Source organism: Zingiber officinale, chromosome 4B (assembly GCF_018446385.1).
Source record: "Zingiber officinale cultivar Zhangliang chromosome 4B, Zo_v1.1, whole genome shotgun sequence".
Lineage (NCBI taxonomy): Eukaryota > Viridiplantae > Streptophyta > Magnoliopsida > Zingiberales > Zingiberaceae > Zingiber > Zingiber officinale.
Window position 1 is genome coordinate 132,199,164 of NC_055993.1, and position 25,401 is coordinate 132,224,564.

At 40.8% G+C, this 25,401-nt stretch overlaps 1 protein-coding gene across 1 annotated transcript; it reads right to left on the reverse strand.

Annotated features, from left to right (window-relative positions):
• Positions 1 to 14,874: 14,874 nt before the first annotated feature.
• LOC121976805 (tubulin beta chain) lies at positions 14,875 to 17,366 on the reverse strand. The gene is made up of 3 exons (XM_042529162.1): positions 16,835 to 17,366; positions 16,146 to 16,415; positions 14,875 to 15,834 (listed from the first exon to the last, which is right to left on the reverse strand). The coding sequence occupies exons 1-3, from the start codon at positions 17,226 to 17,228 to the stop codon at positions 15,152 to 15,154; spliced, it is 1,347 nt and encodes a 448-aa protein (XP_042385096.1). The 5' UTR covers positions 17,229 to 17,366; the 3' UTR covers positions 14,875 to 15,151.
• Positions 17,367 to 25,401: the final 8,035 nt, after the last annotated feature.

The window sequence follows — 25,401 nt, forward strand, 5'->3', positions numbered from 1 at the left end:
AGGAGTTTAAAATGTGTGTAATAGAGAGGTTTGAGCGAGAGAAGAAAGTAATAGTTTAAATGAAGTAATTAACAAGGATAGTTATGACTAAATGTGCTCATTTTGCATGCCAATTAGTGAAGCAGACCTCTCTTGTTGGCCTCTTAAAATCAATTTTTCTGTTTATTTTTCCTTTTTTTTTTCCACACGTACATATGAAACATATCCATACTAGCTTCTACTTGCCCAGTGCATGCATATGCTGCATGCATTTGCAGCAGCAGGTTATGCATCTGCATCACAATGAAGAGCTCTGCCATTACTGTCATGACTCATGGGGACCAATAACTTGCTCCTTAATTATTGGCTTCCCTAAAGAATGTGTAACACTACATTAGAGGCCATAGAATGCCTGCCACTGTAAAGTAGATTGGTCCCTAAATCTAAAGAGATCTTTAGGTTTGATATGGCGGAGACACTAGGAACCACGTGGCAGCTCAAGTCTGAGAGCATCTCCAATGCAAGTTTGAAACTTTGTGTAAAAGATTTGTAAAATTAAAAAATTTTAAAAAAAAAGTTTTTATAAGTGTGTAAGTGAAGTTTGAGATTTTTAAATCTATTTTTTCTATGTAAACTCAGTAATTAATGTGCATGATTTATCATTTCTAAAGAATTATATATATATATATATATATTTTTTATGAAATATTTAATTATAATGTTTCATTTCATAAATAGTTAGTAATAATTAAAGTGGTACTTTCTTTTTTTTCAAAATAGATATATTTGAGATAAGTTAAAAAATATATAAATGATTATAACTAAATTAAATTTATAAGTTAATTAAATATTAAATGGAAATTATAAATTAAATTAAAAATCATAAATTAATTAATTTATTAATTATAAATAAATTAAAGATCATAATTAATTAAAATATCAAATAAAAGTTTTATAGAGATATTAAATGAAAAAATAATAAATAAATAATGTGATTTATAATGTGAAAATTACAAAAAGTTTATTGAGAGGTTTAATCATTAGAGATGCTCTAAGAGGATTTTATAATGTGATATTGATATGGCATAGATGCCCTTAGTCCCATTTAAAACGGAGCTCAGGTCTAGTTAGCCTAACTTATGATGAGTTCAAGTCAAGTTAACAATGCTTAGGACTTGGTCAACACACTCAGATCCAGTCAGCCAACTCATGACTGAGCTCGACTCGAGTCAGCCCGATTTAAGACCGAGCTCCATGCAACATGGCGATTACAATAGCGCTAGTTAGAGAAGCTTGCTCCCTTTGGTGAAAAAGCAAAAAGGTATGTCCCTTGGGAATCCTGGCCACTCTTCACTAACTATATAAGATAATGGTAGCGATATTTGTGATATAGTTACTGATCATGTTTGAGTGCTGAGTCGATGGACACTGAGGATATGGCGCTCCTGTTGACTGGTCGAAGACTTCAAAGACGTAGATCCTTTGCCGCCGCGAAACTGTAAACACAATGTCGAGCCGAGGAGGGGTTCCCCGACAATGATCCTCTGACGCTCAAATCAAATTTCCGGCAGAAAGAAGTAGAGCGAAGAAAGAATGAGAACTGTGACTACAGTAAAGATGTAAGCATACCTCCACCGAAGTTTGGGGGGTCCTTATATAGGGCGCTCCAAGGGCGCGTGCACGCTTCCCTAGGCGTGCACGCTCCTCAAAGCATACTTGGGATGGACGTGTCAGAAAAGCATGCTCGACACCTTACCCTAATAGCACGAGCATATCTTTGATGTGACAGTGAAAGTTTCCACCGTACGATTCTCTGTCTGACCAGGCCGCCAGCCATGCATCTTGTCGGCGACACTAGTTCTTAGGAAGATCTCACTACCTGCTCCCTCTGTCCCCTACCGGGTCGAGCGGAGGAACCGCTCGGCTGGCACCTATCCTAGGCCGAGCGGGGGCCACGTCGGTTGACGCCTTCCAGGTAAATGCCCGCTCGGCCGGATACCGTGTCTACTGTCAGCCGAGCGAGATGGCTGCTCAACCCCCGTTTCTTCCCGCTTTGCCTTATAAGTGTCAAAAACTCGGCGTCAGGTCGAGCTGTCGAGATGTCGGGTCGGCTAATCCTCCTGCTGATCAGGAAGGTAACCCGCCCGGTCGAACGTCTGTCGGGTGTCGACCACTTTGACCTTCCGTCGGGCGGGCCCCCTCTTCTTACCACCGGATCACATGTCTTTCCTTCAAGTCTAGTCGAAAGAGGCTGAAAGTCCGACTGACTAGACAAATAGCCCGGTGAGTGGTTGGCCGGTCGACTATTAGCTGAGTGGGATCCTGCTCGGTCTCCACAGGACTGATCTTTCTCCCCCGGTCGACGATTCATGCCTTTGCACTTGGCTATTTTGGATATTTTTCCTCACCACCTTCGAAGGGGTGCGAGTCGGTCAGCTAATGTTGACGCCGTCCAAATTTTCTCGTGATGTGTGCAAATCCCCTCCATTAAGGCCGAGCACACACCCATTAAATGTCATCCTGTGGGATGACACCACGTGTCGTTGGCGTAGTCGCCGCACGGACGAGGTGACAACTGCTAATGTAACGTTTGACGGTTCGAATTTAACGGTCGGATGTGCGCTTCGATTCTTGTGACCTAGATCGGACGACCCCGATCAGCCGCGCCCATCTTTATAAAGCTTCAGCGTCGCCACTTCTTCCTTCGCGTTCTGTTTTTACTCTGCGACCATTTGCTCCAGCGACTCTGCTTGCTTCCAACGTTCTGGTGACTCCCCGCTTTCTCCTTTGGCAACTCATTTTCCTGTAAGCTTTAACTTCTGTTTCCTTATCTTTTCTCCTGGTCTTTACAGTTTTCCGGTGTTCCGTCGTCCTGTTTAGCGAGCCCCCTGTCGATCCTTTTTTGATTTTTCGTCGACCCCCCTTAGCAAATCCTTCTGTTTCTTTGTTTTCCGACTATGGCCAGTTCCTCCCAGCTAGTCGACTCGGCCCCTGGTCCCTGGTACATCACTATGGAGACCAGGTTCAATGCGAGCGATGCGCACATCTCATCAGCGCTTTTGACCTCCCGCCTGACCACGAGATTGTCCTGGCTGGACCGTTCGATCTGCCACATAACCCGCCGACCGACACTATTTGCTTCTTTCGGGACCAGTTCGTGGCCGGTCTCCAGTTTCCTATTCATCCGTTCATAACCGAAGTTTGTAATTTTTTTCGCATCCCGCTCGCCCAGCTCGTCCCTATTTCCTTCCGCTTGTTATGTGGTGTAGTTTTGCTATTCAAAGTGCACAGCATCCCGCTGACCCCGCGGGTCTTCCACTATTTCTACTACCCAAAACAATCTGAGCTGGACACTTATTTATTTCAATCTCACATCGGCCTAGTCTTTTTCGACAAGATGCCTTCCTCCAACAAACACTGGAAGGATCACTTTTTTTATCTGAGACTCCTCGAGCTGCCGTCTTTCCGAACCAAGTGGCAGGTCGGACTCCCAACCCCTCCCGAGCTGAAGAGATACAAGACTCAGCCAGAGTACCTCCATGTGGCCAATATATTAGCCGGCCTGAAGCTCGACATCAACAAGTTGTTATCGGAGGGCATGCTGTACATGTTCAGGTTGAGTCCAACCCAAACATATCTCCCGGGCGGCATAGGTGAGAAATTCCCTTAGGCTTTGATGAGTCGGCGGGTTATGTGGCGACTACGCCAATGACACGTGGCATCATCCCACAGGATGATATTTAATGGGTGTGTGCTCGGCCTTAATGGAGGGGATTTGCACGCATCACGAGGAGATTTGGACGGCGTCAGCATTAGCTGACCGGCCCGCACCCCTTCGAAGGCGGTGAGGAAAAGTATCCAAAATAGCCAAGTGCAAAGGCATGAATCGTCGACCGGGGGAGAAAGATCAGTCCTGTGGAGACCGAGCGGGATCCCACTCAGCTAATAGTCGACCGACCAACCACTCATTTGTCTAGTCAGTCGGACTTTCAGCCTCTTTCGACTAGACTTGAAGGGAAGGCATGTGATCCTGTGGTAAGAAAAGGAGGCCCGCTTGACGGAAGGTCAAAGTGGTCGACACCCGACAGACGTTTGACCGGACGGGTTACCTTCCTGATCAGCAGGAGGATTAGCCGACCCGACATCTCGACAGCTCGGCCTGACGCCGAGTTTCTGACGCTCATAAGGCAAAGCGGGAAGAAACGGGGGTCGAGCGGCCATCTCGCTCGGCTGACAGTAGACACGGTATCCGGTCGAGCAAGCATCTGCCTGGAAGGCGTCAGCCGACATGACCCCTGCTCGCCCTAGGACAGGGGTCAGCCAAGCGGTTCCTTCGCTCGGCCCGGTAGGGGACAGAAGGAGCAGGTAGTGAGATCTTCCTAAGCACTAGTGTCGCCGACAAGATGTATGGCTGACGGTCTGATCAGACAGAGAATCGTACGATGGAAACTTTCACAGTCACATTCGAGATATGCTTGTGCTATTAGGGTAAGATATCGGGCATACTTTTCTGACACGTCCATCCCAGATATGCTTTGAGGAGCGTGCATGCCTAGGGAAGAGCGCACGCGCCCTTGGGGCACCCTATATAGGGACCCCCAAACTTTGGTGGAGGTATGCTTATGTCTTTACTATAGCCACAGTTCTCATTCTTTCTTCGCTCTACTTCTTTCTGTCAGAAATTTTATTTGAGCGTCGGAGGGCCATCGCCGGGGAACCCCTCCTCGGCTCGGCATTGTGTTTGCAAGTTCGCGGCGACAGAGGATCTACGTCTTTGGAATTTTCGACTAATCAATAAGAACGTCACATCCCCAGTGTTCATCGACTCAGCACTCGATCAAGATAAATTACTATTTTCTTAACTTCGTTATCTCTCCTCCTTCCAACTTTCCTTCTAAATTTTAATCGGAAGGGTTTCATAGAAATCCATTTTGGCCTCCCTTCTAATCTTTTTAGATCCTTTCAGTCGACATCGCTAAAAACCTTCACCCGAGTCCCTGCGTGGCTTGGCCTGACGACAAAAGCCAACTCAATAAGAGCTGACCCAATAGGAGCCGATGTGACACGCATCTGACCTACCCAAAAAGCTCGTCTACAAATACTTAAAAGAGTGAACGCATCCCCTATCTCAGACCGGATCAAGGTTTTTTAAAAAGATTATGGCTTTAATACTTCTATGCTGCATTGAATTGTTATATACTCTAAACAAGGTGTATCTACTCTCCTTTTGGTGGCACACTTTGAAGCATCTTCTGGGTCAACCACTTGAAGTCATTCAGACTACTGAAAAGCTGCAGCACATCAAATGGCAGGATCACGTTGCAGATTGAGAAATCAACTGAGCAATCCTGCGAACTGTATCTCTCTAGGATGAGTCTTAATCAGGATGACAAAACAATAAGGGAACTGAAAGATTAGTTTACTTTCTTCTCTAGGATGAGTCTTATTCTGATGTACTCAGCAACAACAGACCAACTTTAAGTTCAGCAACTAACTTTTCTTCCAGTTGATTGTGTTGTGGCATCATGAATATGAATTCTAAGAAAACTTCTGTGTGGGCATTAATGATCAAACCATTATCTACAGTTGGCTACATGTAATTTTAATAATTAGGCAGAATAGGGCACTATTGATTCATCATCACAATGGCAAGAACACAAACAGATATTGGCAAAAGTGATAATCCTCACCCGGGACCCCTCCATGGAGAATTTTGCTTAGTACAGTGGCCTTTGCATGAGGAGTCAGGTGACAACTGAAAGAAACAGATATTGATCGAAAGCAATGAGGTTTGTGAACTCATTAAATTCAGTGAGTGTTTTTGTCAAACTTAGGAGTTAATATTCATTGTGCAATTAATGAAATCAGATAATGGCATATGGTCGTTGAGGTTAGTGATGGTTGCATTGCATGAACCACAAGAGTTAAGGCTGTGAGAGGAGATCCAAAGTAGTGATTAGGTGAGAGTTGGATGCAAATTAGGGAACTATCCCTTTCATTCCAACCTGTTCGAGTTGAGGCATCATAATTAAAGGAAGAACAGGAAACATGGAGTGAGTTCATTGGTACTGCCAAGCTTAAAATGGCATCATCATGTTGGCCGAAATTTAAGAGAAAATTATCTCTCATGATTTATCTGTCTGTATATTGTTATGGGTCCGAAGATATTGGGCTGATTAGGATGAGTGATATCATCTTTTGCTATAATATTAATCAAAATTTAGGCGTATAGGAAGAAGAATGTGTCTTGGTGCTAAAATTGAACCATCAAATCATCTAAGAACTTGGAGCAAAGTTGATAAAGTAACTGTAAAATAAGTAAATGTGAGTATAATTAGTTATACAAAGCTTTAAACTTCTTTTATATAGATTGAACTTAATAAATATTCTTAATATGAAAATATGTTAATTATATTTATTACTAAAATAGAAAATGCTAATTAACTCTAAATGATAAACTAAATATAAAATTGTTGGCCAGTTTTATAAATAAGGTATCTATTGTTTGATAATTATTAAAATTAAATGTAACTAAAGAGGAGACATAGGAAGCTATTTGTAAATTTTTAGTTGAGAGTCTTTTTATTATTAGTTATGTTTCTTGTCCCTACCAATAGTTGGCAAATAGGGTCTAACCAAAATTTTCCAGGATAACATGAGATTGAACATCCTTCTATTATTTGATTTGTGAAAGATCATACGAGTCACTTGTCTCAATAATAAGGTTGGAGGGTCTAACTATTACACCATTGCATTGATGTATAGTTTTCTAATCTTAAATTCTAAAACCATATGACTTCAACAAAGAAAAAAACATACATGATTTAGTAACATCAAAATTTACTGCAAAAAGTAAATACATAAACTAAAAGGATGCATCTAAATGCAGTAGAATTATCATCATTCTTTATGTCATCCACATAATTCAGTGATGAAGAAATAGTAGGCATGGATCTGCCGTAGGGATTTGGATGATGGCATCATACACTCCTTACCAGTGAGGAACAGGGAGGTCTCGAAGTATCCAATCCTATGGGTCATATCCTATTTTTATCAGCTCATCATTAATAATGAATCAGATTAGCGAGTTTACACATGTAAACTCACATCCAATAATATAAACCAGCAATAACAATTAATTAGATCACTTGAGGTTTGATCCAACATGTATCTCTCAACAGAGAGTAGACTTATTGGAACTTTTGAATTTGCAATGAGATCCTTCAATAGATCAACCTGTAGTAATTATAATAGAACTAATTACACTAATGCAGTAATCTATAATTGCACCAATAAATGACGAGCATGCAATAAATGTTAATAACAGTAAGGGTTAAGAAATTGTGTATCTCCGGTCGAAGCGTCGGACGTGCCGACTGTCTTTAGAGAATTGATTGCCGCCCACGGTGCAGAGGCTCTCCGGCAAAATCCTCCCAAGATCCGACAACCGCTCGCGTCGCTCGTAAGTGCACTCCAAAACGAGCGCCGCACTCGGACTCAACCTCAGATCGCGAACCAAGCCTCAGAACTCAGAAAGAAGGAAGAAGAAGTAGAAAGCAAGGGAGAAGGAATGCTTTGCTTTCTGGAGTGAGTTGAGAAGGAAGTGAGGAAGTGTATTTATACACTTGAAGCAGTGCAGAGGAAGGGACGCACACTCACGCGTGGATGAGTTGTTTCGCATCCTCACGCGATGCGGACAGAACCGAAGCGCTGCTTCGCTTCCACGCGGACCAAAAACCGAAGTCCGCGTCCCTTCCTCACACGCGGAACCAAACTCTGGTTTGGTTTTGGTTCAGATCGAACCAAAACCGGAAACCAAACTGGTTTGGTTCAGACTGAACCAAACCAGCAAAAACAAATCGGGCCGCCCGTGAGCGCAAGGCCCACGGGCTGGGGATTTACACCCCCCTGCACGCGTTAATCGCGCACGTGACGCCCGGTTTATGGATTTCCGGCTCGAACCCCCCAAATCCACTCGATTTGGGCTTGGCCCGCGCATGCGTGTAGGTCCTCTTATCATTGCTAAGCAAGGATGGAAGGGCTTCCTATATAAGCCCTTCCAAGCTTCTCCACTTAGCAACGTGGGACTAAAAATGCTTTTGAATTTAAAACAAAATTCAACAATCCCCCACAAATTCAAATCATTTTTAGTCAAAAACAAAGATATGTTCTGAGGCTTGGTTGCAATGAGCTTTCAGTGAAAATACCTTCCGGTTTGAATTTTCACCTAAGTACACCAATCTTATTCACATAGGTTTGAAGAGAACAGAGTCTTGATCTTAAACCTTTTATATGTGAAGATCAATTGGTAACAACTCATCACTGGCGACGGTTGAATCCTTCTGGGTTGGTGCATTACGGCCATGCCACCGAATCTTGTTTCATAAGTGCTAAGGAGAGTTGCCTAGACCCCCCACACCGCGGCCTCACAGTTACACTTACATAGGTGAGTTTTCCAAGGATGTACTGCAAGCATCCTGTCATTAAGACCTTGAACTCATTAAGAGCTCGTAAGCTCATCCTTACTAGCAGTCAAGCATCTATCCAGGGAAGAGACTATGAGATTACATCTCAATCAATTTGATGCTTACGTTTCACCCTTATAGCTTGTTTGTACCACATTGAACCTACTTTTTGGGATTTCCAATCAGATAGGTTGGGTTGCCGCTATAGATGAAACCAGGACAGGCCTCAGTCCCATTCCCTTACTGGATCTCTTAATTTTCTTAGAATCAAGTCCTTTAGTGAGTGAATCAGCAATATTGTCTTTTGAACTTACAAAGTCCAATGACACCACTCCAAGAGATACTAGCTCACGAATAGATTTCAATCTTATTCGTACATGTCTCTTCTGTTTCTGGTTATACTTGGAGCTTCTAATCTGAGCTATTGTTGTTTGATTATCACAGTGCACTGAAATAGAAGGTATTGGCTTCATCATTAAGGGAATTTCAGAAAGAAGACCCTTAAGCCAATCAACTTCAGCCATCGTGGTATCCAAAGCACACAATTGCCTCGATGTAGAACGGGTTATAATTGTCTGCTTAACAGACCTCCAAGCAACTGCACCGCCTCCAAGTGTAAAGACATAACCAGTAACGCCTTTACACTCAGCAGTATCAGCTATCCAACTAGCATCACTATATCCCTCCAGGACTGCAAGGAATCTCCCATACCACAAGCCCAAGGATATAGTGCCTTTTAGGTATCTGAGTACTCTGTCTAATGCATCCCAATGTGTTCTGTCCGGACAGCTGGTAAACCTGCTCAATTTCGTTATAGCAAAAGAAATATCAGGTCTAGAACAATTTGCTAAATACATTAGACTACCTATTATTTGTGAGTATCTTAATTGAGACACTGTCACACCACTCTTATTCTTGTGGAGAGTTTTTGAAGGATCATAGGGTGTGACTACAGATTTAACTTGGCTATAGCCATATTTCTCTAATACTCTCTCAATATAGAGTGATTGAGAAATTGCTATTCCATCAGTTGAACGAGTCAACTTTAGCCCTAAAATCATATCAGCACAACCCATATCCTTCATATCAAACTTACCACTTAAGAGGGTCTTAGTCTCATTAATAATAGAAATGTTAGAACCAAACAGTAGAATATCATCTACATACAAACATAAGATAATACAATTATCACCTTTCATTTTAGCATACACACATTTATCAGAGTCATTCATTTCAAAGCCAAATGATAATATAGCTCTATCAAATTTTTCGTGCCACTGCTTTGGGGCTTGCTTCAAACCATAAAGAGATTTGACTAACCTACAGACTTTGTTCTCATTTTCAGAAACTACATATCCCTCAGGTTGATCCATATATATCTCTTCTTCAAGATCTCCATTAAGGAATGCCGTTTTGACATCCATTTGATGGACCTCACGATGATATATGGACGCCAATGCTATTAACACTCGGATTGTAGTAATTCTGGTAACAGGAGAATAAGTGTCAAAATAGTCAATTCCTTCTTTCTGTTTGAATCCCTTAGCAACTAGGCGGGCTTTGAATTTATCTACTAACCCATCAGGTTTTAGTTTTCTTTTAAACACCCATTTACATCCTATAGTGTTACACCCAGGAGGTAAATTTACCAACTCCCAAGTGACATTAGAGATAATAGAGTCCATTTCACTTTTAATGGCCTCTTTCCAGTGTTTAGCTTCAGGAGAAGCCATAGCATCTCTATATGTCACAGGATCACCTTCTATATTATAGGTGATAAAGTCCTGGCCTAAATCCGTAGACACACGTTGCCTCTTGCTCCTTCTTGGTTCTGTATACTCACTAGATTCATCTAGTCTAGAGTGACTTGAGGAAGGTGTACCTACTACGGATAGTGGGACCTCTACGGAAGAAGGCTCATTTCTAGTAGGAATACTAGATTGAGGTGTTCTCGTCTTCATAGGAAATATATCCTCAAAAAATGTAGCATCGCGAAGTTCTACAATAGTATTTGCATCTATTCCAAGAATTTCTGATTTAATAATCAGGAACCTATATGCAATACTATTTTGAGCATAACCTAAGAAGATACCATCTACGGTCTTTGGACCAAGTTTTTTTTCCTTCTGTGTTCAGGTACTAGTACCTTTGCCAGGCACCCCCACACTTTAAGGTATTTCAAACTTGTCCTTCGGCCTTTCCAAAGCTCATATGGGGTTTTATCCCTTGACTTCATTGGGACTCTATTTAGCACATGGCATGCAGTGTATAGAGCCTCCCCCCACATAAAGTTGGGTAACCCAGAACTACCTAACATGGAATTAATCATATCTTCAAGGGTTCGAGTTTTTCGTTCTGCTAACCGTTGGATTGAGGACTATATGAAGCAGTTACCTCATGGATTATACCTGTATCTTGACAAAAATTTTGAAACAGGTTCGAGGTAAATTCTCCACCCCTATCAGACCTTAACCTCTTAATAGTTTTATCGGTTTGATTCTCAGCTTCAGATTTAAAAATCATAAATTTATCTAAAGCTTCATCCTTGGTTTTTAGCAAATAAACATAACAATAACGAGAGTGGTCATCAATGAAGGTAATGAAATACCTTTTATGGTCTCTCGTTATTATACCGTTAAACTCACAACAGTCAGTATGAATCAATTCTAAAATATCAGAATTTCTATCAACTGATTTGAAGGGTTTACGGGGTTGTTTATATTGCACACAAATTTCATATTTCTTCTTATCATTTATAGCATGCTTAGGGATCATGTCAAGATTCATCATCCTTTTTACGGTATTAAAATTGACATATCCTAATCTGTCATGCCACATATCATAAGACTCAATGTTATATGAACAACCAATATTAGAAGTTTTATTTAAAGTAGCATTTTCTACATTGAGTTTAAATAAACCTTCATTAAGGTAACATTTTCCAATAAAGGTTCCTAAATGTAATATTACAACTTTATTACATTTGAAGTTCAACTCATAACCAGCACGAACTAACTTTGATCCGCTAATCAAATTCCGACGGACCACTGGAACATGATGCACCTCATGCAGTGACATGACTTTTCCAGAGGTGAACCTCAGGTCAACTTGTCCTATCCCAAACACCCTGGCTGCAGAATGGTTCCCCATGGTCACGGAAGTGCCTTCAATTACCTGATAAGTAAGGAAGGCAGATCGATCAGCACAACAGTGTACATTAGCACCTGTATCAACTAACCATTCATTGGGTTGATAGATCAAGTTTAGTTCGGGTTTGAAGGTAACAAACCTATCGCTGGTGTCGTCACTAGCAATCACGACATTTACTTGTGCCTTGGTGTTGGACGTATTGCTTTGGTTCTTGTCCTTTCGCTTAGGGCAGAATTTGGCATAATGTCCAACCTGTCTACATGCCCAGCAAGGCTTAGGTTTAGTTCCAGTTTTCTTTTGAACCTTTGGGTTGGGTTTCATCTTGTTCTTCATTTTCTGATTTTTGAATTTCTTCTTGTCAGATGAGACTACTACATTCGCCTTTGGAATAAAATCCATAGGCATTCTTGTATCATCATTTTTATGTTGCTTCCGATGTTCTTCTTCGATATTTAAGGCAATCATCAAATCTTCGAGAGAGATTTTACCTCTCCGATGTTTAAGAGTCATGCCAAAATCTTCCCAACTCGGAGGCAATTTTTCGATAATTGACAAGACCTGAAATTTTTCAGGTAATGGCATATCTCCTTCAGCAAGACCATGAATTTGGACTTGGAATTCATGTGTCTGCTCTATCACAGATTTGCCTTCAACCATTTTGAAGTTTAGGAATTTTGCCACAGTGTACTTTTCTAAACCAGAATCTTCAGAGTTGTATTTTTTATCCAAAGATTTCCACAGCTCTTTAGCTGAAGCGGTTGAACAGTACACATCAAATAGTGCGTCTGAGAGGGCAGATAGGATTCTCCCATGGCAGAGATAATCCCTTTGCTTAAACCTCTCTAAGGTAGCACTACGGGCAGGTTCCTCTTCATTGGGTGAAGGAGGGTCTGTTTCTATAACGGAGAATAGCCCTAGCGTAGTAAGCCAAAATTTCATTCGTTGTTGCCAACGTCTGAAGTTTTGCCCAAAAAATCTTTCGGGTCGGGCGCTAGCCTCATCAGACCCCGTTACCTTATCGTTCATCATGTTTATTGATGCTACAATCAATTCTCTAAAATTGTAGTAATTGTAATAGAACTAATTACACTAATGCAGTAATCTATAATTGCACCAATAAATCACGAGCATGCAATAAACGTTAATAACAGTAAGGGTTAAGAAATTGTGTATCTCCGGTCGAAGCGTTGGACGTGTCGACTGTCTTTAGAGAATTGATTGTCGCCCACGGTGCAGAGGCTCTCCGGCAAAATCCTCCCAAGATCCGACAACCGCTCGCGTCGCTCGTAGGTGCACTCCAAAACGAGCGCCGCACTCGGACTCAACCTCAGATCGCGAACCAAGCCTCTGAACTCATAAAGAAGGAAGAAGAAGTAGAAAGCAAGGGAGAAGGAATGCTTTGGAGTGAGTTGAGAAGGAAGAGAGGAAGTGTATTTATACACTTGAAGTAGTGCAGAAGAAGGGACGCACACTCACGCGTGGATGCGTTGTTTCGCATCCTCACGCGATGCGGACAGAACCGAAGCGCTGCTTCGCTTCCACGCGGACCAAAAACCGAAGTCCGCGTCCCTTCCTCACACGCGGAACCAAACTCTGGTTTGGTTTTGGTCCAGATCGAACCAAAACCGGAAACCAAACTGGTTTGGTTCAGACTGAACCAAACCAGCAAAAACAGACCGGGCCGCCCGTGAGCGCAAGGCCCACGGGCTGGGGATTTGTACCCCCCCTACGCGCGTTAATCGCGCACGTGACGCCCGGTTTATGGATTTCCGGCTCGAACCCCCCAAATCCACTCGATTTGGGCTTGGCCCGCGCATGCGTGTAGGTCCTCTTATCATTGTTAAGCAAGGATGGAAGGACTTCCTATATAAGCCCTTCCAAACTTCTCCACTTAGCAATGTGGGACTAAAAATGCTTTTGAATTTAAAATAAAATTCAACACAACCCCCAACCCATTTAGATAAGTTGTGTTGGATAATATTGTTGCTCTATCATATTTAGATTAATTATGTGGTTTTGATGTTTAAGAATGGTTTTAATTCAAATGGTTTGGACTGATGACCTTGTCTTGGACTTGCAATTTTAATACCTATTGCTGATCATTGGACGATATATATTAATCTTGAATGGAGAAATTGAAGACACTACAAAGCAAATGAAGTTGTCAAACTTTAGGACTACCTTGAGATCTATGTGAAGCATTTTGGGTGTATGGGTAGATCTTTGATTAATAGCATAGACATTATAGGGCAAGTCTAGATAGTTTACATAGAGGGCTTGCCCCTATTGCTTTTAGGCTTATTGTAAGGTATCGAGGGTTAAGTTCCTTGTTTCCCACACTCCATATCGAGGACTATCTATGTTCAATTTAGAGATTCCTAGATAGTTGATAGTAACTTGAAGAAATGCTTTGTTAAATTTTTTGGGTCATCCTAAATTGGTTTAGGAATCTTAAATATGCTGTTTGGGTGTTTTAGGTGTGTTACCCTAATCTTTTGTCACTTTTTTTTTAGTAATCTGGCTATCCAATTCTTCAAATCGATTAATTCTGAAGATGATCGATTCAGTCTTATAAAAATTTTCTATCAGTTATCAAAGTAAATCAGAAAGTGCTTATGATAGCTCATCCAGAAAGTTAGCGTTCTTAGACTTGTCATCTCACTAGTCCTTTGTTACTTTTGTTGATATATATGTAGGTGACTCAAAACCTATTTAGTTGACAAGAACTAACTTTATGTTGATTTGTTAAGTTGACTCAGGGTTTGTTAGTCAACTAAATATATCATTCTACTCAAATTCAACACCTAAATATTTTGAAAATCTCATTGGTTGCATTTCTAATTATGGATGATTTAGGACTAATGATATCACTTTCCTATGCAAAAATTGCATGTTCATATATTAAGTTGACTAAGGGTTTGTTAGTCAACTAAATATATCATTCTACTCAAATTCAACACCGAAATATTTTGAAAATCTCATTAGTTGCATTTCTAATTATGGATCGTTTAGGACGAACAATACTACCTTTTGCTCTAATAGATTTATCGTACCTTCTCTTTGTAAGTGGATCTAATCTATCGAAATTGGGTATTATCCTTGGAACTCATAGAAGTTTTCTCAATTCTCCTAGTTTAAATGAAGTGTTTTAATAGAATTTGGTGTTATGAACTTATATTGCTTACTTGTATTAGTATTGTATTAGTTAGTATTTCAAATCCATCAATTTCTAGATAAGAAAGACCAGCTCATGATAGAATCATGGGAACAATCTCATAGCTTGATGGAAACGTAAGGTCCATTTCGCACATACACCACCAGTACAATACTACTATCAAGTCAACGCAGCAACGTCTGAGAATAGTCAAACAAAGTCAAGATACAGCGGCATGACAAGAACACACAGCTGTCGGAACACACTAGTCTCGCATTAGAAGGATTATATCCACACAAACACTAGCAAAAGGCATAAAAAGGGCATGCCTTCGATGACACAAATTAACACAACTAAATGTTCACATTAAGCCCGAATAAGACTATAAGAGTGAAGTCATAGCTTAACCTTCCTGGGCCTCTTCCTCTTCCTCTTCCTCTTCTTCGTAATCTTCCACATCAGCTGATGCATCCTGGTACTGTTGGTACTCAGCCACCAAATCATTCATGTTGCTCTCGGCCTCAGTGAATTCCATCTCGTCCATACCCTCGCCAGTGTACCAGTGTAAGAAAGCCTTCCTCCTGAACATGGCTGTGAACTGCTCACTGACCCTGCGGAACATCTCCTGGATCGAAGTCGAGTTGCCGATGAATGTGGAAGCCATCTTCAGCCCCTTGGGCGGAATGTCGCACACGCTTGATTTTACATTGTTTGGGATCCACTCGACAAAGTAGGAAGAGTTCTTATTCTGCACATTGATCATCTGCTCGTCAACCTCCTTTGTGCTCATCTTGCCGCGGAACATGGCTGAGGCAGTCAGGTATCGACCGTGTCGGGGATCGGCAGCACACATCATGTTCTTTGCATCCCACATCTGTTGAGTCAACTCGGGAACAGTGAGCGCTCTGTATTGCTGGGATCCCCTCGATGTCAAGGGGGCAAATCCTACCATGAAGAAGTGGAGCCGAGGGAATGGAATCAAGTTGACAGCGAGTTTGCGAAGATCAGAGTTAAGCTGACCAGGGAAACGGAGGCAGCATGTGACACCACTCATTGTAGCAGAGATCAGATGATTCAGATCACCAACTGAAGCAAAAAAGAAAAGAAAAAAAAAAGAATGAATGAATAAACAGCACAAGAACAATCTGCAAGTATGACTATTTGGAACATTGAGAAAATTACAAGTCCAACATAATTCCAATTATCATTTGTTGAATGTAGACAAATAAAGCTTGTGAAATGGATCTATATGTATGCCATAGCTGAAGAAAAGAAAAAATGAGGTAACAATTGAAAACAATGGCTCACAACATAAATTTTACCAAGAGAAAACTACTGATGTAATATACACTTTCAATAAGACGATCAAAAAATTTAAAGTTGTGGGTTTCGCTTACAGGTGGGGGTTGAAAGCTTCAGGGTGCGGAAGCAAATATCGTAGAGTGCTTCATTGTCCAGAACCATACATTCGTCAGCATTCTCGACAAGCTGATGCACCGAGAGAGTGGCATTATATGGCTCCACAACGGTATCAGAAACTTTTGGCGATGGAAAAACGGAGAAAGTAAGCATCATGCGATCAGGATACTCCTCTCTGATCTTGGATATGAGGAGGGTTCCCATGCCAGAGCCAGTTCCGCCTCCCAAAGAATGGCAGACCTGAAATCCTGAAGATGGAAAACCAAGAATTAACCTTGAGGGAGTAAATAGGGTTGAATATCACAGATTTTTGCCCTGTTCCAGAGTTCCGACTTCGGATCTGATTTGGAATCTTCCTTCAGACACATGTTAGATCTTTCAAATGTGAGAGGAAAGATAAAATGCATCTATCATATACAGATCTACTACACTAGACTACATAGCATTACACAACACAGAGAAAAGAAAAAGACATACGGGTCGAAGATTGTTTATTCTACTGCAGATTAAAGAGATGTATTCCAAGAGCCATTTGCCCCTAAAAAACAAAGACTACCGACACATATACGTTAATGAGGCATAAATCTGAAAAGGAGAAGCCAGCATCACCAGATGATAAGCAATATCGCCCAGATCTCTTGATTTATTATATCTAAAAAAAACATACCTTGTAAGCAATCGCAGTTCTCGGCCTCCTTCCTTACCACATCAAGCACAGAATCGATAAGCTCTGCGCCCTCGGTGTAATGCCCCTTGGCCCAATTGTTCCCGGCACCGGACTGCCCGAAGACGAAGTTATCCGGCCTAAAGATCTGGCCAAATGGACCAGATCTGACTGAATCCATGGTGCCGGGCTCCAGATCCATGAGCACAGCTCGCGGAACATAGCGACCGCCGCTGGACTCGTTGTAATACACATTGATCCGCTCGAGCTGCAGGTCAGAATCGCCGCTGTACCTTCCGGTGCCGTCAATGCCGTGCTCGTCACAGATCACTTCCCAGAACTTAGCCCCGATCTGGTTCCCGCATTGCCCGCCCTGTACGTGCAAGATCTCTCTCATCTTCGTCCTTTCGAAGGCCGACGACCAAATGCCGGTGTTCCGGTGGCTAGAGATACCGAGGACAGAGGAGGAAGCGTAAGAACCGGAGACACAACATGGGCAGTACAATTATGGAAGGCGGTTCGAGTCTCGTCACCTCCCTTCGCTTACCCTCACCTTCCAATATTTTTAGGGTAAATTTTCACTTATTCTTTTCTATTTTCAGTTTCATCATCGAGATTTAAGGGCTTTATGGATAATGGAACCCACCAAGTTTACATTTCAATATTTGATTTATTTTTTACTTATGTTTTAACTGCTTAACATGTTAATTTTTATGTGTTTATTTCTCTTCTTAAATCTTGAATATTCACTGGGCAAATGCCCGCCCCTTTCCTTTCAAAGAGTATGGAGGAACGTTAACATGAGTACACTTTCTTTTCATTGCCTATAGATTATAAAACACTTATTTACCTTAAGTAATTAATAGATCTACAACCAGTCAACCAGTAATTTACTTCTCTTTTTTTTTTTGAGATATTCCATTTTTAATTTTTTTTTACTATATATATTTTATTACTTATAATAAATGTTTGGTTGATTTATGCTGTTTAAATAGGAAATATCTCATAATGAATATTCTAATTGAGGTTATAGAAGTCCAATTATACATTTGGTATGATTGTACGCTCAGGGCATCTAGATTAAATTTAAGAGACGCCTGGATTTGATCCAAGGATTGGATTGGTATGTATATTTTTTACTCTTTGTCCCTAGAGTTCAGATTTCAAAATTAGATTATAATATTCTATTTAAAAAATTTTAAGATTTTAACTATAGGATTTATACTTTTCAATTTTGGATTACTGGGAGTGTCCAAGTGCTTGGATTGAATCCAAATACCCCGACTAACGTCACAGATAATCTTGTAAATTATTGTCGTGCAGGGTATCAAAACCCTATATATATATAGTGTTGAGACGCTTAGATCAAATCCAAATGTCTCAATTTTTTTTTATTTTTAATATTTTCTAAATCTTAAACCCTAAATACATATATTATACCTGTGAGTACCTAATTTTTTTTAGCTTAAACAATATAACTCAACCCCTGAATTCTAGAAGTAAAATCTAATTAGCTTAATCCCAGAGCTAAAAAAATAAAAATATTATTAGGCACCCTAAATATATATCCCATGTGCACTTAAATTTTTTTTAGCTTAAACACTATAACACAACCCCTAAACCCTAAAAATAAATTTTAATTGACTTAACTCTGAAACTAAAACAAAAGCGCCTCCCATGCATTGGATGTTAGTTAGAGCCCTAGAGCCAATCATTTTTGATGATTGTATGGATTCATGTATATCATATTCTTGTATATTAATAAAGGCATTTGTTTGGTTATTATACTTATTTGTATTAGTGCCAAATAGACTAAGTATAATAGCGTCCTTGAGTAGAAGGTTCATACCTATATCAATCGATTAGTTGAATCGATAGTGAGATGATATAAGGAACACTACTCTAAATCATTCCTAGTTGAGTATTAACATTCAGGGACAATGTTAATGCAATAAGACTAGCATGTAGGTCAGTTCGATGACTTGATCTCACAAGTCATGGATATAGAGATATCAAGCTGACACATGGGTATACATTGGAGAATGTATACTGAATGACCCGCCATGAGAAAGTATCATGGATCGTTATATGAGTATCATATACTTTCTCATGTGGCTATTAGTATGACTATTAGTCCTTGGACCTGAAGTCACCATGGATCCCTACATAAGGAGTTATGTACTTTGGTTTCGTCAAACGTCACCCGTAACTGGGTGGACTATAAAGGCGATTACTGGATATGTAACGAATTATGCAGAGGGATGTGAGTGATGTAGATGGGATCTATCCCTCCCATATGACGGGAGCGACATCGCTATTCTTGATAGAGTGAGACCACTAAGTGCATGGCCATGCCCAAATGAGTCAACATTAGATGTTGAGCTCATTTGATCGATTGAGTCTACTTGAAGTTCAAGATTTAGATTGATTAGAGGATGACACGGTCTATGCCTCACATTGATCAATCTAGATGTCTAGGATAGAAGGACAATGTCATATATTTTGTGAGGAGTCACAATTGGTAGTCACAAGGTGATGTCGGATCTCGACATTCTTGTAACTTGGGTAGTAATGATGTGTTGCTAGATACCGCTCATTACTTATGCTCCTAAATGGGTTTAGGGCATTGCCAAAGTTACAAGAACCTATAGGGTCACACACTAAGGACAATTAGATGGAGATTTGGTTCATATGATGAACCAAGAGGATTAGATTCATTTGATGAATCATATTGGATTAAGAGTAATCCAAATTGGGCTAATTGAGTTGGACTCAAGTTGATTCATGTATTTAATGAGTCTAATTTAGATTATGACTCATTAAATCAATTTAATTTAATGAATTAGATTCATTATATTAAGTTGGCTTGAATCATATGGTTGGATTAGATCAACCATGAGAGAGATTTGATCAAGTTTGACTTGATTTGAGAGGAAGAGAAAAAGTCATGTTTGACTTGACTTTTTGCCACATCACTAGTGAGTTGGCAAGATGTGGACCAATAGGATTGCTCCACATCATCAATGTGTGCCACCTCATGGAGGTTACAAGCCTCCATAGCATTTAATGTGGCCGGCCCACATTAAATGAGGAGGTTACACTTGTTGCCATGTCATTTAGTGAGGTGGCAAGATGTGGACCAATAGTGTTGATCCACATCATCCTAGAGTGTCACCTCATGGGGGTTACAACTCTTAATGGTCTCCACATTAATTGGAATTAATGTGGGGAGTTAGACCTCCAAGATGTGGCCGGCCACTCTAGTGGGGAATGAAAATATTCATTTTTTCATTCAAGTGTGATTAAGTCATCTTCTTCCTCTAGAGCTCTCTCTTCTCCCTCTCCTCCTCTCTTGGCCGAACAAGACAAGGTGCTAGCACACCTTTGTTTGGTCTTCTCCATCAAGGATTATTCGTGTGGATACTTCTAGAGGACCGTACACTTGACGGTCTAGAGATCCGGCACCTTGGACGAGCGGGAACGCGAAGGGCTTCGCTACAAGGGTAATGATCTTAACTTTAGTGTAGATCTAAAGTTTTTACAAACTCGTACAAGAAAAAGGTTTTTCGAAAAGTTTTGTTTACGAATCTTTGCACGAGATCCATGACTTTGGGTGACTCGGGGTTTCCGCGACGCGAAAAAGCGGTTTTCGCGGCCCGATGAACCCAACATTGGAGACGCCTCAAGTCAAGTCCAGATGAATCTGCAACGGAAGGTCCGCAGCGTAATAAATTTGTGTGTGTGCATGCATATATATATAGGTTTAAAAATTTTAAAAATAAAAAAAAGATAATAGGTGTGTATAGGGTGTACATTATAAGATAGTCAGTAATACGAGCTGTTACGAACGGATCTATATATGACATGACAGTTAAAGTCAACATTACGGGACAGTCAAAGTCAAAAGGAGGTGGCAGTCAAGTAGTCAATCTCAACAAGGCTTGGTTCCTTGCCTAGCGCTAAGACCTCAGTGTTAGGACCAAAAGTAGCTAGAGGGGGGGTGAATAGCTCGTCGCGTTCTCTCGGTGCGCTTCGTTGCTTGGCGTTGCTTGTTTCTTCTTGAGATGTGCAGCGGAAAATACAGAAACAAACACAAAACGCTAACACTAGGATTTTACTTGGTATCCACCTCACAAGAGGTGACTAATCCAAGGATCCACACCAACGCACACACCCTCCACTATGAATAACACTCCTTTATGGTAACTACCAAAGGCGGAGAAGCCCTACAACACTCTCAATACAAGAAGAAGAAAGGGAAATACAAGTTAAGCAAAAGCTTACAAGATGTGCAGTAAAAACCCTAACCCTAACTTCTTCCTCTTGCAATAGATCCGCCTCTTGACTTGGAAAGCCTCCAAGAACCTTCAAGAACTGGCGATCACGTGCTTGTAGAGAGCTGTGGAGGAGCTGGAATGAATCTGAGAAGAGCTCGTAAAGAGATGCCGAAGACCACGCTCGCTGCGGCTTTAAACGCCAACGGTCGGATCCCGATCGATTCGAATGTTCCGAATCGATCGGAGGCTTTGGATCGATCCACGGATCGATCCGAGCGTCTGATTTCGAAGCGCTACCGATCGATCCACGGATCGATCCGGCTATTCCAGAAGCATCGTCCCGATCGATCGGCCGATCGATCGGGACCTCGATCGATCCACGGATCGATCCGAGCTTCGATTGAAAGAATCTGGATCGATCCACTGATCGATCCACATCCTGGATCGATCCACGGATCGATCCAGCACTTGGTTTTTGCCCAAAACCAAGTCCCAAACCTCCTAAACAACATTCGGTCAACCTTGACCTGTTGGTACATCATGCCTCGCATCTGGTCACTCCCTTGACCTGCCAGGACTCCCCACCAAGTGTCCGGTCAATCCCTTTGACCCACTTGGACTTTTACTCGTCGTGCCAAGTATCCGGTCACTCCATTGACCTACTTGGACTTCCACCAGATGTCTGGTCAACCTTGACCCATCTGGACTTCCTTCCTTGCCAAGTATCCAGTCAATCCTTTGATCTACTTGGACTTCCCAACACCAGATGTCCGATCATCCTTGATCCATCTGGATTTCCTTTCTTGCCTGGCTTCACTCACCAGGACTTTCACCTAGCTTCACTCACTAGGGTTTTCCATCTGCCTAGCTTCACTCACTAGGACTTTCAGCTGGTTTCACTCACTAGGGTTTTCTTCTGCCTAGCTTCACTCACTAGGACTTCCTTCTGCCTAACATGCCAGTTAGGACTTCCCAGTCAAGTATCCGGTCAACCTTGACCTACTTGACTCTTCTTCGATCAATATCTTATTGTCAAACATCTAAACCCAAACCAAGACTCAGCTTGGTTAACCAGGTCAACCTTGACCTGAGGGATGTTGCACCAACAATCTCCCCCTTTTTGATGTTTGACAATACTACAATCACACTTACAATACCACATGTAAGTTAGGCTAATCCCATAGCCTCATTCTTCATGCCACTAGGTAATGAAAGCATAAGTTAAGCTCTTCATTCTCCCCTAAGAGGGCAAACTCCCTCTAGGTAATGAAAGCCTAACTTACTCCCTTTCACAAGCCCTTTCATTCTCCCCCTATTGGCACACATCAACTCCCTACTGATAAAACACATCAACCCATCTTTGGGCACACATCAACCCATGCCCCAATTTTGGGTATACATCAACAAATCCATTTGTTGACAACTCTCCCCCTGAAGAGTTGCTCATCGTTGTTCACAACATCACTCGTTGTGATCAACACGACAATGAAGGTCCCATACCCTTCATTTATCCTTAACTTCACCTCAATGTAGACAAATACCCAACCTTGAGCATTTTCTAACCTCTTGAGTTCCCACTTGAAATAATGAGGATATCCACTCCCCATTTTAAGTTCAAAAGCTCATCCACGAGCATTTTCTTTAAAGAAGGTTAACCACCTTCCAAGGTTCATGAAAAATAATTTTCATGCCTTTAAAGAGTCCCTCCCCCTAAAGACATGGTGGTAACTTCTGTCATTGCACCAACAATGACTTGGAATCCCTAAACCTTTAGGAAACCCAAATTTAGAAGTTTTGAGGTTCAAATATTCAAAATTTGAAACAAACCTCAACCTAAAACTTCAATGAAGTCTTCCTTAACCAATCCATCCTTGTTTTCACATGAAAACACCCTTTGTATGTATACAAATGTATTTTGGGGGGTTTGGAATGGTTACCTAGACTAAAATAGGTTCAAAGTGCTGAAATCAAGCTTTCCCAGCCAAAATCAGCAACTTGGATCGATTGGAGTTGGGTTCCAATCGATTGAACCTTTCTGAATCGATCCACTGATCGATTCAGACTACCTGGATCGATCGGCTGATCGATCCAGCGAGCTACTGCTCGCGAGATTTGCCTTCTGAATCGATCCATGGATCGATTCAGGCACTCCAATCGATCCATGGATCGATCGGAGCTCTGATAGTTGCTGAAATTCCATTTCAGTCAACTTCAGAAACCCCTAGAAAATTCTACAAAAATCCAAAAATTATGAAATTTCGTGTAGACATTGTTTAGGGCATATATTATCAAGGAAAAATAGTTTTCTATGAAAATACATCATATTTTCAAAGATTGACACAAACTTGAAAACTTGCAAAAACTTTAGTGTTTTCTTCAAGTTTGTGTCTAACTATTCAATGGTGATTACTATCAAAAGATAGCCTTCACCAAGGTTTTTCCAAAATCATTTTGAAAACTTTTTCAAAACCAATATCCCACCATATTCCTTGGGCTTAATGCACATGACTTGTACATTAGCTTTCCCAATGATGGGAAAACACATAACTATGTGTTTTGATGAACTTAAAAACTCAAATGAATGCACTAAATCAACATCTTGAGCTTTGTTCATCATCCTAACATCTCACTTGTATCTAATGTGCACTAAAGCACATACAAGTCACCTTATAGTCTTTGTGAGATGTAGATTTTGGTTTTGCCCTAATCTAGGGATCATGCATATCTATCTAGGCATTTCAAAGATATTAGACATCCACCTAGGATGTCACTTGTTAATAAGTGTTGTTAAATGTCATTTATCCTTAATTACAAGGAATTAAACTAATGCATGATAATGTTATGGCATACATCAAAAGGAAATAATTTTCAAAAGAAAATATCCTATAACTACATGATGTATGAATGTCATGACATGGTATTTTTGTATTTTTCATAATAAGTCATGAATGCAAAAGTAGACATGATGTCATGGCATATGATGGGCAAACAATCATGGCAAGATTTAGCATAAATAAAATATACCTAGATTAACTATCTAAGTATCCTTAAAACCTTAGCTAAACTTACAACTTAAACCTAGATTGCCCTTAAGTGCGTCAAGAAAACGCCAAAACCTAAATTGGCATTTCTAATTTCCTTGATTAATTTATGCCAATTGAAATTAAGCATATTCCTCAAATGTTGGCATATTTCATTTTTCCACAAGAGTAGCACTTTAAAGTTAAGGCCCGGATTGCCTTAAATTTCCTAAGAACATACCAAAATCCCAACTTGGTAGCTCTTATGAATTTCCCAATATGTGCCTTTTAAGATTAAAATCAAATTTTCACCACTAGGCACATTTTACTCTTTCAAGGAGTAAATAATAGTTCCATTTCATTTTCAAAGGTTAACAAAAACCTTGAAAATGCTCTTTGAGTGTCAATTTCCTCAAAGTTGGGTTAACTACCCTTCTAATTGGAGTTGACACTCTCTAACCCATTTATGGGGTAGAGAAGATGCTCCTAGGAACCCAACACCTATTGGTGCTCCTTGGATGCTCTAGGTACTCACTAGGGATAACTTCCCTAGATACCTTCCTAGTGACCTTGTTGGGCTTCTTAGAAGCCTTGGTCACATTTTCTAGGTCAACTCTAGGGATAGCCTCCCTTGTGACCTTGTTTGTGACTTTTTTAGACTTCTTAGAAGCCTTCGTCACGTTTGTTGCAAAAACACTCTTAGGGATGACTTCCCTAGTATTTTTGACTTGACCACTAGTCCTAGGGTTTGTGCCATAACTATATGGGACCCTATGGTAAGAGGGCACATCCTTCTTAGCCTTGGGTTTGTATCCCAAACCTCTATGGCCATTAGATGACCCATGTGCTCCTAGACCTAGGCTATGCTCATTTTGCCCTTTTAGGATATTTTCCATCCTTTTTAGGGTCTTTTCCATATTATCAAGCCTTGACCTCAAGACTTGATTTTCTATCATTAAATTTTGATTTTTCATTACACCCATGAGCATTTTTGTTTCTAGGCTTATATCTAAAATCCTTAGAGTTATTGCCTAGACTTTTACCTACATTCCTAACCCTAGGAGTGATAGTCTTAGCATGTAGGGCCACATGATTTTCCTTAATTTTACCATGCTCTCTATTTTTATGGTAAATAGCATTAAAATGATAAAAATTAGAGTTATCATGCTTTTTACCATAATGCAAGGGAATAGGCTCAATAAAAGTTATCTTCCTTTTTACCTTGGAGGCTCCCCCTTGGCTAGTGCCTCCTTGAGCCTTGACCACCTTCTTC